Raw genomic sequence first — 18,689 nt, 5'->3', positions numbered from 1 at the left:
AGTTAAATATTAAGTATATATTTCCTAATTTTGATTTTCAATGAATATTTCTGTATCTACTTTATCAATATATTATTTATAAACTATTTTAATAATAATACGAATATAAATAACATGATCATTATATATATATATATATATATTAGTTCTAAAACTAACCTAACATGCCTACCAATTTTTTTTTTTTTTAAATTTATTCAAAACAAAACTCATTATTAGTTGAGATTTTATAGCATTCTAGTTATATATGCATCTTTATTTAAATTTTCAACAAAATATTTATCCTAAATAATAATAATAATCACAATAACATTAATAATGAAAATAATAACTTTTTAAATTCAAATTCTTAAATATCTGTTTGAATATCCATATGTCGATTTTTTTTTCTATTTTTTTTTTATATAAAAGAATGATGTAAATTAGTTTTGATTAAGATCATTTAAATTTACTTCTATCATGTATTGTTTTGGAAAGTTGATAATAAAAAAAGATTCATAAAATTTAATGTTCACTATCTATATATGTGTAAATAATTATATCTGGGTTAACATGTTGGGAATTGAAACTATCTATATATGTATCATAAACAAGATGCAAGAAGATTAATTACAACTAAAGTGAAAAACACAAACACAAATCTATACCATAACATAACATATCTTTAATTTAAAAGAATTAAAAATTAAAAAATATATATAATATGTTACCTGAAGGTGAAGTGCACATCTGGAATAACCACAATGGAAGTAAAATGTAGATTTGATTGTGTAAACAAAAGTCAAGAAGAAAAACAAGAAGAGAAAAAAAATGATGAAAGCACAATAACAATAATGAAGAAGAGAATAAGTCAGAAGAAAAACGATAAGAAGAGAAAAAAATGATGCTTACGTTAGATAAATTAGACTGATATTTATAGGGTAGAATTATCTATTAATTTTTAAATATAAAAAATAAAAAATAAAATATCAAAATAAGTTTTCAGTGTAATCTCATTCATTAAAGAGATGAGAGGAGAACCTTTCCCTTACTTTTCTCCTAAATTTATGTGGGTCCCACTAGTCTTTCCCATTCTTAAAATTTAGTAAACACTTGAATGAAAATAATTAACATTTAAGTGATTCCATACCCTCTAAGTAAACATGCCATAAGAAAGATGGAGAGATGAAGGGATGGATTAATTAAGAAAGATGGAGAAGAAGAAGAAGGAAGGAGAGTGACAATCCTTAGAATTGTTTGGTATAATAATAGAAAGGAAAGAAAGAAGTAAATTATTTTACAATTTAAAATAAATAACAATATCAAAAAAATTAGTCATTTTAATTGTTTAAGAATTTTTTTTTATCTTTTGTTCTACAATCCATCCATATATCAAAGGATTGATTTTTGTGGATCCAAAAGATTTGCAATCCTTAATTATTTCCATCCTACATATTCTTCTTTCTTACCAAACAAAAAAAAAAATGTAAGGATTAATAACATCATTCCACATCTCTTAATTCGTCCTTCCTCCAATCCACCATATCAAACATAGCATAAATGATAGTTGTCACCCAAGTTGACGATTATGCTCGAAATTTGGATATAACAATTTGGTATATTTAAGTCATTTCTTATTAAGATTTGTATTAGTCTATTGAGCTTTTCCAACCTACCAATCAATCATTAATAAAATTCTTAAAATATAAAACCTACAACGAAATCTAATTGGAGTAAACTCCCCCCCACCAATTATGCATACTGTATTAATGAATGATTATAAAATGTGCGGATCAGGATTTACTAGTAATGACAAAAAAAATTATATAACATAAGCCCGCCCAAAAACCAAATTCAAATACTTTCAAACCCCTTCGCTTCACACACCACTCGTAAACAACAAGCCAAAGAAGAATAATATAACACTCCTCCAACAAAGACAGAAAAGAAAGAGACGGTTATTACCCACGAATATTAAAAAACATAAACGAAATAAGTGGTCACGTGGGAGGAGCAGCAAGAGGGGCATTCACTTTCTCTCTCAGACCCACTCTTTAACAACTCTCTCTCTCTCAAACAAGTAAAGTAACTACTAACTACTCTACTCTGCCTCCTCCGCTCTTAACTAGAATCAAACCGACTATTTATTTATTTCATTAATTATAATTTATTTAATTTAAGAAACGGCAAAATAGCTTTCCTGGTCATTACCATCGTTGCCTATCTTTTCCTGGTCTCTCTCACAGTCACCCTCGTCGTCGCCGCCAAGCTCGTTCGAACCGGGAAACCTTCTCTCGTACCTCGCCAGCCACGTGGCGGCATTGTGGACTGCAGTATGGCGACCATGGAGAGCTTGATTGGACTCGTTAATCGTATTCAGAGGGCTTGTACTGTCCTCGGTGACCATGGCGGTGACTCTACTTTGCCAACTCTTTGGGAATCTCTTCCTTCTGTTGCCGTCGTTGGCGGCCAGGTCCGGAGCTTTATTATTATTATTAATTGAATTTAATATTTTGATGTTGTCGTTTGAGTTTGAGGTTTTGCATGCGCAGAGTTCTGGAAAATCGTCTGTTTTGGAGAGCATCGTTGGCCGTGATTTTCTTCCCAGAGGATCAGGTTTCCCGTTTCTTACTTACTTATGTGTTATATATATAATTATATGTTTGAAAAATTGTTCTAGCTTTGGGCGAAAAATAATAATAATATATTTCGAGTTATGTGCCATTTAATTTTTTTTTTGTCGGAATTTCAATATAAAAGAATTGAAGTGTAAAGTCAACTGTTTATCCCTGACTGTCATTTTAGGAGAAAAAGAAAAGGAGAGTCAGCAAAGTCAAACTACTTTTTCTCATCGTATTGGGTCTATTTCTATTATTTTTTCAATATCAAATAAACAAGAACACTCATTTTGGGGTGGGGGAGTGGCTAACTTAATAAATTCTGATGGGAATTTTTTTTGGCAACCAAATGCTACTTTATACTCATTCTGTTTCAGAAGCAGAGTGAAGAAAAAAGATGGGAAGAAATAATTTTGCTTGGTTTCTGGGAAAATACAAGGGAAATATAAAAAAGAGATGGGAAAGCGTTTAGAAGCTTAGCTTGCACAATTGGGCAGTTAGATTTGTATGATTTTTATATTAATAATTACAATATTTTTTTCTTCATTCAACTGTATAAGATAAGTTTTATTTTCTTGAGTTCTTATAATAAAAGGATTTACAGGAATTGTCACTAGGAGACCGTTAGTTTTGCAGCTGCACAAAGCAGAACAAGGTGTACAAGAGTATGCAGAGTTCCTTCATTTGCCAAAGAAAAGATTCACTGATTTTGGTATGTTCTTTCTATTTTCTTTTATTTTGCTTGGCTGTGTTGTGACATATGACTCAAATTTAATAACTAGAGTCTGTTAACCAAAGTTTATCTTTTATTATGTTAGTTTAACCATAGTTGTTATCACCAAATCTTAGATTTCTCTAGGTTTAAAGCCTATATAAGAATGCTTGGCCCTTGTAACTATAATACTCACTTTGTAAAGTCTCTCTAAAGTTTTAAAGGGATGTCTGAAACTTGTTTGAGTGGCAAGTGGTTCTTCCAATTGCGATTGCACTTAGGTGATTAGAATTTTTGTTGAGATAATCTTGATTACTATTGTGACAGTTTGCAAGTGTGTAGTGTAAAGACACCTGCCTTGGATGTAGGCTGCTCACCTTGAGTACACCCAACAAATATCTGTTGTTTCCTTATTGTATTGCGTTTTGTTGATTGGCTTGTGTGATCTAAGTAAAAATACAGCTGAGTTTGCAAAAATGTTCAATAATAATTTGCCTTGCTCTTTTTAATAAATAAAATGCAATTTCATTAATTTGTTTTCTTGCACAGCTATGGTTCGGAAGGAAATTCAGGATGAAACTGACAAAATGACAGGGAGGTCGAAACAGATTTCTTCAGTCCCCATTCAGCTCAGTATTTTCTCCCAAAATGGTAAAGCTGGATTTTGCTCCTGTCCAAGTACCTATTTTATTTGTTATTGCGTTTGATTTTTATTGTAATACATGTATATATGAGAACTGATTCATTGACATGCCTTTATAGGATGAAAATTTACATATTCAGAAGGAAAAAAAAACTTAGTTTTGATTTTTCAGAAGTGTGTTTCCATTACAAAGTGGCATTTTATTTTGGCTTAATAAACAAATATTATGATTTTACCATCCATTAGATTGTTATACCTTTTCTTGCTATTATTGGTTTTCCATAGCATCAGGCTATTTCCTTGCATTGCTTGTGCATTCAATTAGTCTAATCTTACTCTAATAGCTTAGACTAGTGAATAGTTTATTTGCTTTTTACATTGATATTCTTGTGGTTTATTTTTGAATTTTGATGTCAAAACTAGTAACGTGGGTATTCAATGTGGTTATCATTCTAAAGTTGCAAAATATATCTACATATTTTCATTTTGCTTGATGTGTGAATTGTTCTTATTGTTTCTATCCATTAACTGATAATCATGGTTTATCTTTTGGCAGTTGTCAATTTGACTTTGATTGATTTGCCTGGTTTAACAAAGGTTGCTGTAGGTATATTGGCCTCACTGTTGCTATTTTTTTCACCGGTGTTAATTAGATGTACATTTTGTGTTCATTTCCTTTGCAAAAAATTAAGCAAGAGATGTTTGTTATTTACAGAAGGACAACCTGAGAGTATTGTTGAAGACATAGAAAACATGGTTCGCTCCTACGTTGAGAAGGTAGTTTTTTTAGAAGATCTCTTACTCTTGTTGAGTTAAATTGGTGCTGCCAAGCATGTTGTTTTGCTGGTCTTCTTATCTTATTGAGCTGGACTGCAAGGATATCATGATCTTAAGTAAATTATATACTTAACTATTAATGTAAAATCAAGTATATTTCCTCAATCTAGTGAATTTTTATTGTAAAATCAAGCATATTTTCCCATTGCAATATGTCCCGTAATTTAATGGAATGTTCATTATTTATGTTTGCATATTTGCATTGTGTTTTATAAATGAACTTATGGATCTTGATTGCAGCCTAATTGTATCATTCTGGCCATAACTCCAGCCAATCAGGATATAGCAACATCTGATGCTATCAAGCTTGCTAGAGAAGTTGATCCCACAGGTAGCCTTCTCCACATATTCCTAATTTCCTACTTTATGGTTAAATTGTACCACCTTTGTATGGAGATAAGACATGAACATAGTTTCCTTTTCTTCTTGGTGGACTTAATTCTTATGTAGGTGACAGGACATTTGGTGTGTTGACAAAGCTTGACTTGATGGATAAAGGAACAAATGCTTTGGATGTAAGAAATTGTCTTGTTTTGATTTTCTTTTTCCTACTACTTTAATTTTTGCAAGATCAAAATTTAACATAAAGATAAAGTTAGACTGATTATTTGCAACGGGGCCAGAGGAATGTGTTTCAAAGCTTGGTATTTCATTTTGAAGTGGATATTATGCATTCAACAACCAACAGAATTTCAACACTAAAAGACAATCGCTGGGCCTTTCATTGTGTGTTCGCTATGCCAACACATTATTTTCTCTTATATTTTATTGTATTAATAGGTTCTTGAAGGAAAATCCTATCGTCTTCAACACCCTTGGGTTGGTATAGTGAACCGTTCACAATCCGATATAAATAAAAATGTGGAAATGATTGCTGCTCGGCATAGGGAGCGTGAATTTTTTGCCAGTAGTCCTGATTATGGACACTTGGCAAACAAAATGGGATCTGAATATCTTGCAAAACTTCTTTCAAAGGTTCAACTTGTTTTATTTGTTATTCTCATTTTACATTATTTAAAATCGAGTAGGTTCCCTAGTGTCATATAAATAGCAATCTTATTAATGTCATATGGTTGCAGCATTTAGAATCTGTTATTAAAGCTCGTCTCCCAGGAATTTTGTCTTTGATTAACAAAAGTATTGATGAAATTGAAAGAGAGATGGACTATCTTGGTCGGCCTGTTGCTGTAGATGCTGGGGTGAGGAACTCACAATTATCTATATGATTATTTTTTTTATAGGAATTTGAGTTTGAGACAATTACCTAAATTATGTGACATTGTTTTGCTTATGTTGATTAGGCACAGTTATATACTATCCTAGAGCTATGTCGTGCATTTGATCGGATATTTAAGGAGCATTTGGATGGAGGGTAATATTTCCTCACCTTTTTGGTTTTTCCATTTGGAACTTCATAAAGGAAAATTATATATATATACCTAAAGTCTCACACACTTCATAACTAGCAGATTGACTCCTAACTTGCAGCTGTTAGTTCATATTATATTCTGTCTTCTAATGTGATCATGCTTTAAAGATAACTCTATATTCTAGAGTTATCACACCTCCAAACTTATCTCATTGCTCGTTTCGAGTGATGACTCTAAAAATAAAAGAATATAACAAGGAAATCCAACTCAAGACAAGAAAAACACACAAAATGACTAAACACTACAAAAAACACACAAAAGAGAGAGGAAACGCTTAACTTAGAAATATGCTTAACAAGGGAAATGCTCTCCAAAATTTATTTAAGAAATGAAGAATGATGATGATGATGCCTCTTGCAAATGCTTTCAACCAAATTCTTCAAATGCTAATGATGTTATCAAACCAAGAATCAAGCATTTCTCCCTAAAGTGTGGACATAGCTCTTCCCAAACATTTCCAATTCTCTCCCAAAGTAAACTAGACCTTGATCCTAAAACCTAATAATTGCCTCCATAAGTCGACTTAATGATTCACTCTCCACTAATGTAGACAAACACTAAACCAAAGATCAAAATGACTTTATCAAACTTGTAATGTAAGGCTTAGGTGAGAGTGGAAGTCATTTTAGGTTCAATTCACCTTAAAAGCACTTTAATTTCCCCAAGACCAAGTAAGAACTCACAATCACATCCCCAAAAGATTACCCTACAAAAATCAATGATACTCTTGCCATTATTCTTTATTAAAAACAAAGAAAGAAAGAAACACAATACCAAAACTATATTTTACTGTTTTTTTTAGATTTTTTTTTTTGATAAGATGTTACACTCCCAAACTTAATTGCAAACTTTATTTGTACAATTTTTTTTTTCATTTCTAGGGGTGCACTATTTTCTTTACAAATACACTTTTTTTTCTCATATATATATATATATATATAAATGTAAATATAATAATAGCAAGAAGACAATAAGATGAGATCCACACTCCCCCAAAACTTAAGAAGAGATCCACACTCCCCCCAAAACTTAATAATCAACATTGTCCCCCATGTGGAAAACAAGGAAAGAAAAAATGTAACACTCACCAAAATACCACTCACAAAGGCACACTCCTCTCACCCTCTCTCATGATGCAACACTTAACATATATCCAAGAAAAACCAAGGTGCTCAAAGGGTATGGTGAATGGATGTGTGTATAATGTGGCTAGCATGTGGTAAAGAAAAAGGGATTCAATTAAGCACAATGGGGTAACTAGGGATAAAATGTATATAATGGTTGGCTCAAAAGGCTCAAATGGTCCAACAATAGCCTAAATCATGTCCTCGGTTTAGTGTTGTCTAGGATTTCGCCTCAAGGGAACCACTAAGCAATTCTAGAGACTTAAGTTCTCTAAAAAATCTAGCTAACTTTACGGGTTCAAGAATTATTGGTCAAGCTATGTACACAAAATTAGGATCCACACTATCATCAAGATTTTTCAAACTACATTAACACTTGAGTACTATTAGCCTAGAACACAAAACAAGAGGCGAGGTGATGGATATGTGACATGAATGCATTTTTTAAAGTTTTTTTATTTGTTTTAAATTGGTCATCATCGAGCCCCAAGTTAAGCACCACTAATAGCAAAACAAAATCCTCTCAAAGACAACAAAAGCAACAAAAAAAGATAATATCAAATTACACAAAGCAACAACACAACACAAAGTACAAACACAAAACGAAATGACTTAAATTAACCAATACAACCTAAATGACCAAAACAACACACCACCACTTTCAAAAGGAGATGAGATTGTATTGCACCTATTCTATGACCAAAGACAATTAAAATTGTGAACAAAAACAACACACAAAAAAAACATTAACATAGTCACAAATTAAGAAATCCATCCAAAACTTCAAACAAAAACTAATCACAGACACAAATTCACAAAACAAAACAAAATTAGAGAGTTGAGTTGAGAAATGCTCATTCAAGAAGATGGTGGCAGGATTGAGGGAATCGATGCTTGTCTCCTATTAGCTCTCGTCTTTGTAGCCGAGCCCAATGATGGTCACAATAACACTTGACAAAACAGGGAAGAATACCACAAGCAAACTCAGCAATGCTCAAACCAGAAAGTAGCCAAACAATCTCTGTATACTTGGAGTGAAGAGAGGAGGGTGCCATGGTGATGAAATAGGTGGTTGGGTCCTATTTCCATGGGTGCGACGGGTTAGTCCCAAAACTGGGGCAGCTTGGGTGCTCAGAACGGCACGGGATTGCAGAAGGATAAGGGTTGCACGGGGGTTGTGCGTGCTACGGGTTAGGAGCAGAGCGGAGGGCATTTAGTTTCTGGGCTTGGGTGGTGGTCGACGCTCGGGGTCTCGCCCGGGTTCGGGATGCTATGGGTTGGGGTAGGCGGCTGGGTTACTTGGGTTCATGGGGCACCGTGAGTTTGGGTGCTTGGGGATTTCTGGGTGTGCAAGATTCTGGGATGCGCGAGAGGGGCCAAGAATGCGAGGGTGCGGTGCAGGTGGGGTACAGTGACGGAGAAAGTGGTGAGGATGGTGGGTCAGGTGGTGGTGGAAGCTTGGGCGGCTAGGGAAGAAAGAGAGAAGGAAAGGGAAAGAGAAAGATTAGGGTCTTCAGGCCACTTTTGATTTTTTTTAAATTTCAGGCGATGTGTCCCCACTTACTGGGTGATACATTGCAAGTCTCTTTGCCCAAAACTACCAAAATGCCCTGAATATGTTGTGAACTTGGCCCAGATTGCTACAACATTACAACCCAGTATTTCAAATTTTCTTTTCTTAGCTCCCCACCTTTTTGTTCAGCTACCACACCTCCAAAACATTCCAAAACTCAATTTGTTCACTCCAAATCACTATCTTTCTGAACCTAACTCCTGCACCATAAAATGCAACACCAAAGACCAAGTGAAAGAAGAAAATCAAGAAAAATAAGTAAAACTAAAATCTATTTTTTTTTCATTCTTGAAATACAGTTAACAAAAATAAAAATATTGAATAAAGGAAATGCAATGAACATGACTAAATTAATGAAACAAAATTAAGAACAAAGTATAGAAACTTGGGTTGTCTCCCAAGAAGCGCTTGATTTAAAGTCGTCGACTTGACTTTGTTGAAAAGTGCTCATCAGAGAGCAACTTTCGCCAATAGAGAGTGGCATATGCCCTCACACATTTATCTTCATTGTGGACGCCCTCAAGCTTGGCGAGATGCGAAATGGAATGGCTCATGAACTCAACTCAACTTACTTTTGATGAATGTGCATGATGGATGCCAAGGAACCATGCCAATGGTGGTGGTTTCCAAAAAAGATCTTCATATGCATACTCTTCTATGACCATCAACTCTTTAAATTGGAGAGTAAAGACTTGATTATCTTGGAAATGCATTCTCTCTCTTTTCTTCTCTACTTTGGATTGAAGTGGGCTCCTTTTGCCTTTCAAAATTTTCCCAAAGCATCTCCAAATCTTCACCATTTCTCCAAATTCCTCGAGGATGTAGCTTGGCTTTGAATGAAGACATCATTTTTAGCCATAAACTCCATCATCAACGCCTCCAACGAACTTGAGTGATCAACTTGTTGAGGTTCTTCCATGATGAGGTCTTGAAAATCCTTCAATGTCTCCCTCAATGGTTTTCGAGTGCAATTTTCAAAAATAGGCTCCATATGGCTAAGATTATTCTCCCAAATTTGGTTGGATATTGGATAATTTAAACAACACCACTCGTTATATTCTGCCATGTCTTTCAACATCCAATAGGCTTCATTAATGGATATTTGGTAGAAATTGGTGGTATCATCTCCTCTTTCTACCCATTCTCTTGTGGTGGCATGCAACCCATTAAGAAAGACTTCAAGTAAACACTCTCTAGAGAAACTATGGTAAGGGAACCTCATGAACACATTTTTGTATCTCCACCATGCTCTATGTAAAGGCTCCAAGTCATGTTGAACAAAGTTAATGAGGACTTGCCGATAAGACATCTCAAGTATCTCGCAAAAGAACCAAACAAACAAAGTGTAAAATAGAACAAAGAAAAACAAAAATAAACAAATGAAAAATATGCAACTAAATTGAAAAGCAATTGATTTTAACAAACATCTCAAGTACCTCGCAAAAGAACCAAACAAACAAAGCGTAAAATAGAACAAGGAAAAACAAAAATAAACAAATGAAAAATAAACAACTAAATTGAAAAGCAATTGATTTTAACAAACATCTCAAGTACCTCGCAAAAGAACCAAACAAAGCAAGCGTAAAATAGAACAAGGAAAAACAAAAATAAACAAATGAAAAATAAGCAACTAAATTGAAAAGCAATTGATTTTAACAAAAAAAAAATTCACTGAATCAATCCCCGGCAACGACGCCAAAAACTTGTTGCGTAAATTTAAGCAATTAAAATTGTGCAAGTGTACATAGTCGGCAAACAAGTAATAAAGTGATAAATTGAGTATTGTTTCCACAGGGATTTAATTAGCAAATAATTATGCACAAATCAATTACCAAGTAATTTAATAGTGATGAAAAATAAATTGAAAATGCTTCAAAATAAACTAGGATGACAATCTAAAAGCAAGAAAAATTCAATTTGGTGAAATGGGCTTGAATTATTAAATTCATCTATGTCAATTGACTTGTATGTTTTGTTGCAGCAAAATCTTAGCAAAATTACCCAGAGTTACAAGAATTACAAATTAATTCATAGGACTTTTCCAAATCCTATGGTATTAATTCTTTCACCTAATTTAACATATTCCTATGTCAATCAAGTTTAAGAACTCATAATTTAAGCATCAATTCATAATGGTTACACAAGGTAAATAACACATTTCTATGTTATTCACAAACATAATCTAACAAGATTACTCACTTGTGTCATTCAAATCTATCAGTTATATTCAAAGTTCTCAACAAATATATAACTCAATATCTTACCATTATTGGCTAATCAACAACAAGAAATCATCAATAAGCACATTTGAATGAACAATGGGTAAATTGCTAAAATAAAATGCTAGAAAATTAGAATTAAAACATAGAGTTATTGATAATTCAAGCCTCAAAAGATTTAGTTCATGGCTGAATTCAAGAGCGCAAATCCAAAATCAAAACAGCCCATAACAAAATAAATCATAGTTTAGAAAATACAAGAAAAATAAAATAAAATATTAAGGAGAAGGGTAAGAGAATCAAGGCAAAAAGATGTTCCCAAAATGGTTATCCTCTCCTGAATCCTTCTCTTTCTTTTGCTTTTTCTTCTTATCCATTTTTCCTCTCTAATGGCTACTGGTTGTGTCCCTTGCAGCACGTGTTACAAAAGTGAGGATCATCATATATGATATTAGGGCTCTCATTTTCTTTCTTTTCCTTAAGCTCATGTGGGCCTTTTTCCCCCATTTGTTGTCTTTTTGCTAAACATGCACCAACACCATTAAAGACTCAAATCTCTTCATTTAATCTTCAACTAAAGTCAAGTTAATTAAAAAAAATAGATTTATACTACTGAGTTGGCAACTTCTCACATGACACAAAAAATGCTTGTTGCTTGGACAGAAGCATTGCTGCAGCAACCTGAGAATTCCTGCACAAAAAATTATCATATTAAATCACATTAGCTCATTTCCAATTCACTCAACTTCATCTAATTTATCATTTTCTTGCTTATTTTCCCTCATAAAACCAAAGCTAACTCCTAAACCCAAATAAAAGAAAATAACTCAATTCTAAAGTCAAAAACACAAATCACTCGTCTTTTTAATCAAATTATAAACTAAAAGTATTAAAGATAACTCTATATTCTAGAGTTATCAATTTGGAACTTCAAAAATGAAAATCATATATATATACCTAAAGTCTCACACACTTCATAACTAGCAGATTGACTCCTAACCTGCAGCTGTTAGTTCATATTATAATCCGTCTTCTAATGTGATCATGCTTTCATGATTAACTTTGCTTGGGAGATTTTAGGTTCTTGTTCTATTGTGTAGCTGCCAATATCATCAATTATTGAGCTATATATAGTCCATTTTTCTTATATATTCTTTTCTATCTCAGACGACCTGGTGGTGATTGTATTTATGGCGTATTTGACCATCAGCTCCCTTCTGCTTTGAGGAAGCTCCCTTTTGAACGTCATCTTTCGTTTCAAAATGTAAGGAAAGTGGTTTCTGAGGCAGATGGCTACCAACCTCATCTAGTTGCACCCGAGCAAGGTTATAGGCGCCTTATTGATAGTGCACTTAATTATTTCCGAGGCCCGGCTGAAGCCTCCGTAGATGCTGTAAGTATTGCTCTTTTTTTTTTCTGTGTGATTTATGAGGGCCAGAGTTGATTAATGATTATGATCAATGCCCATCAGTTTAAGATGTTAACATTGTAGAGGAAGCTCAATTATTTTGACTTTGGATCAATAGTTTTGTTTGATCATCGTGTGTCATGAAGAAGAGAAACTCAATAAAATACTGTTTGATATTCATTTGTTTCTTTTCTAGATTTCTGTACCATATAGTTGGCTAGATATATTAAAGAAAGGGTGCTCGTTACAGGAGTTAACTGTTGAAATCTCAAATGCTAGATTGAAGTAGTGATTTACCAAGACTTAGTTTTATGGTTATTGAAAGCATACTCTGACAGTATGACAAGTTACAGGTCTTTGCAACTTTAAATTTTGATATTTTTAACCAGCATTCTGGCACTGTAGGTTCACTTTGTTTTGAAGGAGCTTGTGAGGAGGTCGATTGGAGAAACTAAGGTTCATAATTTGTTTCCAATAGATTCATTTCATATTTCATAGCAGTTGTGGTTTAGTAACAAGTGAAAGCCGTAGGCTGACCTTTTTGTTAATGGAGCAGGAGCTAAAACGGTTTCCAACACTTCAAGCTGAATTAGCAGCGGCCGCAAATGAAGCACTGGAGAGGTTTCGGGAGGACAGCAAGAAGACAACTTTGCGATTGGTAGACATGGAGTCATCATATCTAACTGTGGAATTCTTCCGTAAACTTCCTCAGGAAATAGAGAAGGAGGGAAACCAAGTTGCCTCCTCTTCTGGAGACCGATATTCAGAGGGGCACTTCCGCAGGATTGGATCCAATGTTTCCTCCTATGTTGGGATGGTTTCAGAGACACTGAAGAATTCCATTCCGAAGGCTGTTGTTCATTGTCAAGTCAGAGAGGCTAAGCAGTCTCTACTTCATCACTTTTACGCTCAACTGGGCAGAAAAGAGGTATGCGGAAATTTTCCTATCACCTTTCGTCCTCACTCTTTATATACATATTATATGTATTTGCATTCTGTGAAAATAAATGGGGTGGTTATGGTAATGCTGGTACATTGTTTTATTTTCGAGTATCAATTGGTTATTGTCATGTACTTTTATAGGGTAAGGAACTTGCTCAACTGTTGGATGAAGATTCAACATTAATGGAAAGGAGGGTGCAATGTGCAAAGCGGCTTGAGTTGTACAAGTCTGCCAGGGACGAGATTGACTCGGTATCGTGGTCCAGATAAGGTGCAATCCAAGTGTAACCCAAGAAAGAAACTTGTGTATGTTAATAGCTAGTTGTAGGGTGTGGCGAACGTTCTAAAAATGGTTCCTTTTTTTTGCTATATTTTCGCTAATAGGGTTTATTCAATACCCAATTTTCTTAATTGCATGTAAATGATTTGAGATTTTACATATTAGTTCATTAATTTTCTTCATTCCATCTTCAGTTTATGATAGAATTGCTGATTAATCCATGTTAGAGAATAGAATCACACATGGAAAGTATGTGAGATCATCGTACCATTTATAAGAGCATGAGTTACTCCACTCATCACCAATTGATTTTGAGATGAAACCCCATACTTCTTACCATGCACCCTTTCATACTTTCTAAACTACTTTCTACCACATTCTATCATGGTATCAGAGCTAAAGAAAAACTCTAACGAGTATATATCTGATCTAAATCCAAAAACCGGTCCAAAAAGAGAGCCAAAAGAGTCTTTTGTGATTCGAGGATAGTGAGCCAAAAAAGAGCCAAAAGAGCCAACGAGCCACTTGCGATCGAGCCGTCCAAGATTGGTGAGCAAAAATAGTCACCATCTTGAGGGAGGATGTTAGAGAATAGAATCACACATGGAAAGTATGTGGGATCATCAAACCATTTAAAAGAGCATGGGTTACTCCACTCATCACCAATTGGTTTTGAAATGGAACCCCATATTTCTTACAATGTACCATTTTCTCCTTTCTAAACTACTTTCCACCACATTCTAATAATCCAGATGAAATGACAGATGACTAAAATTGTGAAGTTGTATTTCATGGTGGAAACAGTTTTATTTTTCATTATTATGATAAATGTAAACATATTACGTACCACTGGATTTTTTTTTTTGGGTGTGGGGATAAGCCTGTTTATTCCAGAAATTCTGTATATTATTGACAGATCTTGTGAAGTAGAACATGAATTCCTTGCATTGTAATTGGGTTCGAATATAGCATATAGCAAAGTCATTCGTTAAAGTACACATATTGGAGTTGAACTTCAAACAATATTGTGAATGACCCAGCTTGATATTAATGTGTTTTTATCCTAAAATATACATGCAAGTATTATAGATACAAACACACTATAAAGAAGGAAAGCATGCAATTAAAAGAACTACTCATGTCCATTTTGATTTTGATTGGGAGTAATGAAAACATGGGACGATATTTAATTTTAATAATAATAAAATAAAAATTTATTATTATTAATAATAAGAATATTATTATACAATGGAATGAGCTTTCTTTCCATTTTTGGAAAGAATAGCCATTTCCAACAAAATAATATAAAAGTCATTCCAATAAAATAGGGCAGTTAGCACCCTTTAGAACTACTAGAAACACAATTCTAATAAAACAGATTATAGTAATTAAATACATTTTATATGTAGCTAATCAAGCTACTTATAAATTTATCATTGATAAGAAGGAATAATGATATAATGTCTCAGGAGAAACAGCTATGATGGGGGAGGATCAAAAGGCTCCTCCAAAAAATTATTTAACTGAAAGTTCACCACATAATTTTTCTAATCAGTTTGCTGAGGTGAAAGATATTTCAAGCTGCATTAGTAGCATTACCTCCTTTCGTATCAAGCTCTTCGAGTACCTCCCACAATTTCGGATCAGTATAATCTTTTATAAGTAGGGTGGGCTTTGCTTCCATAAGTAAATGTTCTGGGTTTCTGATGGTTATACCAACAACAGGCATCCCAGCTGCCACGCCAGCTTTTATCCCCGACGCAGAATCCTAGCAAGTAGAAAAAATGGGACTATCAAGAAAAGTTGGAATAAACTTGAACTACCAAAAAAGGGTAGTTATCTGAAAACAAGACAGACCTCAAATATAAAAGTGTGATCCTTGGATGCCTTTAGTATTTCCAGGGCCTTCAAGTAAGGTTCTGGGTGTGGCTTGGCATGATCACATTCATTCCCAATGATTACAACATCAAAAAAATCTGAAAGCCCGAGACTAGTGAGCATGAGTTCAGCATTTGGTCTTGGAGCGTTTGTAACAGCGGCGCGTTTCAGACCACGATCTTCAACCCATTTCTTCACTTTTTCAAGACCATCCAGAGGCTTCAATTTTTCTGCTGCAAGTCTGTTTTATCATTAAGGACATTATTTCGTCGGAAGCATAAAAAAAACTCTATGTAGGTGAAAATGAAATTTACCGGCGAAACATGGCTTCTTTGTCATCTGTGAACTTTACACCACGTTCGAAATCATCAGGGAAGAGTAGCCTAGCAACATCATCATTATGTTTGCCAGCAATGTTCTCGATGTAGTAATCCTCAGTTATGGGAACTCCTCCGTTAAATCCTATCTGGTAACCACATCAGACTCTTGTTAATCACTGGTAATTGATGACTCACAATATAACATTACTCCGGGTGAAATTCATTTTGGTTCAGAGATTCAACTTCATTAAGCTTGTAAAAAATATTATCTGACCTCTTGAAGCATTACATAGAAAGCCTGATAGTGAAATGGATCTGAATCACACAGAGTTCCATCAACATCAAATAATACAGCTTCCAGTGGAGCTAATCCAGCGAGGACATTCTTGCTGGTTCAACAGAAAAAAGGGCCAGAGAGAGAATGAGCAAAAGTGCAAAATTTATTTCTGTCTAATGTAAACTTTATAGAATGAAAAGTTAAACAAATCAACGAAACTCATCTCAAATTTATGTTATTTTAAAAAATGGAGTTTGCATGTCATGCAAAATGGTAAAGGAGAAAGCTTTGATGGTCATGTTATAGTGCAAGTGTATAAGTATGTGATACAGGATCTATATCTCGGTGGGGGAAATTTGATAGACCCCCCTTAACATACGTCTATGCTAGGAGGCACAAGAGGGCACACGTGGAGAGGGCTGTAGGGGATACTACATTCTAATTCTGTTATGAGGGGTATGTTTGGGTAGTACCTAGGTGCACCACTTATCCTAGAGGCTATGTATAAATAAGAGGATTAATTTCATTTGTATTCAGGTAGATATTTTGGGAGTGAACTCTGTCTCTGTAGGAGGGTCCAGGCTCTCTAATTCCTGGTTATTACAGAAATACAACTCTATTTCCATTCCATTGGTTCTCTTGCTGTTTGTTTTCTTCATTTTGTTCCATTATCGATAGACAAGGTTCTATCAAAATTGTGATTTACATGGTCATTAATGTGAATCTGGTTTAGCAAGACACAAGACCTCACTTAGTAACGATTCTCAAAACACATTTAAGATTTCACATACTTGAGGCAAACCTTAATTTCATTAGTTCCATTCAGAGCCAATTTGAACTTCTAACGAAGTGAGATCTTATTTGTCATACATATCACAACAACAAGTTAATCGTTTTCCCCCAAAAATCAATTTCCTTACATTGGCCCCATATCATTATTAGCCATTAGCTATATATAAATGATAATATGTTTATATGATAGATATGGCATTGAGCATTGAACTCAATACAGCCATGAAGTTGTTCATCTTCTTTCAATGGTGGGACTGGGATGTCATTTAAAAGGTAAAATAAATTAAACATTCCGAATACCCAGATCAAAATTTTGATCAAATTTGGAAAAACAAAAAAATCATGATCCAAAAATGAAAAGAGAGAGAGAGAGAGAGAGAGAGAGAGAGAGAGAGAGAGAGAGAGAGAGAGAGTAGTTTTACCTGTTGTCAAGAGAGTTTTGAGGAGAAGAACCTGTCATTTTGAGTAGATGAGGAAATAGAAGACAAAAGGATCGGAACACTTATATATGAGCAAAAAGGAATCTACAGCGAATCACCCACAAGCAAGCAGCAGATGCTATTTTGCAAGGTGTATTTCCTTTTCTGGTTACGTCACTATCGTTATTTCGGTTTCTTTATTTATTTTTGTGATTGAAATTAATAAGATTAAAAATGAGAGGAGAGGAGATTCGTGACTCCACTTATATTTATGTCCTTTTCGAATTTGATTATGGATATTCTTTTTTTTTTTATATAGTAATTATTTGTTAACAGTGTTTTCGTAGATTATAATGTTGGTATCCTATGATTATAATAATATTTCTTTCCTGTATTTTGAAATTGTATTTATTTGATATTTTAAACTCAAATTTAATTATTAAAATTTTATATATTTAATTATTAAAATTTAATTACTTAATTACATATAGTTGATAACAGTTTGATCTTATTAATAAAATTTTATTTATCTAGGGTACTAAATATGTATGATTTTAAAATAGATGACACCATGTGAGCATTATTAAAAAAAGAATGTATCAAAATAATACTTTGAAAAAACACAGAGTACTAAATAAATAAATTCTCTATTTTTTATTGATAACATGGAATATTTACATCTATTATATGTTTTAGAATTTTATTTACAACTATAACGATCAAAACATTAATTACAAAAAATATCAAATAGTAAAGCAAGACAGACCCAGAAATTTTGCTCGATGGGGGCTTGGAATAAAAAAAAATGGAAAATTGTAGATAAAGTACCTAAACTTTGTATTTACTTGTGAATAAATACAATTTTTTTTTTCAGTGGTAAAAGTACCTAAACGTTACTTTTACCGTCGTTCCTTAGGTACAAACTATTAAATCTTATTTTTATTTAGTAAATTTGCTCTTAAAATACCTAAACTTTGTATTTACTTGTAGATAAATACCAAAACTTTATTTTTTTGGCAGTAAAAGTACCCAAACTTTAAAATAATTAAAAAAAATCATTTTTTTGTCATTTTGAAATCCTACAGTTGTTGACTGCATTTTTCGCTATCTACCTAAACTAAGAACTTGATATAAACTAAAAGAAAATAATACAGATGTTTTACGTGGTTCAGGCTATAAAAGATCTCTAGTCTACGAGTCTTTGATAGTAGTAAGTTAGAAGCTTGTTTGAGCAAGCT

General features: G+C 33.6%; 2 protein-coding genes across 3 annotated transcripts; one reads left to right on the top strand and one right to left on the bottom strand.

Annotated features, from left to right (window-relative positions):
• Positions 1-2,008: 2,008 nt before the first annotated feature.
• Positions 2,009-13,947, top strand: LOC133777994 (phragmoplastin DRP1E-like). The gene is made up of 15 exons (XM_062217793.1): positions 2,009-2,452; positions 2,532-2,595; positions 3,202-3,309; positions 3,859-3,960; positions 4,509-4,559; positions 4,668-4,729; positions 5,030-5,120; positions 5,240-5,304; positions 5,570-5,764; positions 5,869-5,988; positions 6,091-6,161; positions 12,303-12,528; positions 12,949-12,999; positions 13,100-13,471; positions 13,627-13,947. The coding sequence occupies exons 1-15, from the start codon at positions 2,315-2,317 to the stop codon at positions 13,753-13,755; spliced, it is 1,845 nt and encodes a 614-aa protein (XP_062073777.1). The 5' UTR covers positions 2,009-2,314; the 3' UTR covers positions 13,756-13,947.
• On the bottom strand, positions 11,268-17,615 carry LOC133777995 (haloacid dehalogenase-like hydrolase domain-containing protein Sgpp). Of its 2 annotated transcripts, none has more exons than XM_062217794.1 (7): positions 17,455-17,615; positions 16,238-16,352; positions 15,958-16,109; positions 15,623-15,884; positions 15,365-15,533; positions 11,768-11,826; positions 11,268-11,656 (listed from the first exon to the last, which is right to left on the bottom strand). In XM_062217794.1, the coding sequence occupies exons 1-7, from the start codon at positions 17,490-17,492 to the stop codon at positions 11,522-11,524; spliced, it is 930 nt and encodes a 309-aa protein (XP_062073778.1). In that variant the 5' UTR covers positions 17,493-17,615; the 3' UTR covers positions 11,268-11,521. The 2 variants fall into 2 exon arrangements, with proteins under 2 accessions (XP_062073778.1, XP_062073779.1); XM_062217795.1 differs by having other exon boundaries at positions 11,768-11,816; positions 17,455-17,612.
• Between the last annotated feature and the right edge of the window lie 1,074 nt (positions 17,616-18,689).

This window comes from Humulus lupulus, chromosome 5, assembly GCF_963169125.1.
Source record: "Humulus lupulus chromosome 5, drHumLupu1.1, whole genome shotgun sequence".
Lineage (NCBI taxonomy): Eukaryota > Viridiplantae > Streptophyta > Magnoliopsida > Rosales > Cannabaceae > Humulus > Humulus lupulus.
Note: the sequence above shows the minus strand (reverse complement) of the source record. Positions and strands in the feature narration are given on the sequence as shown.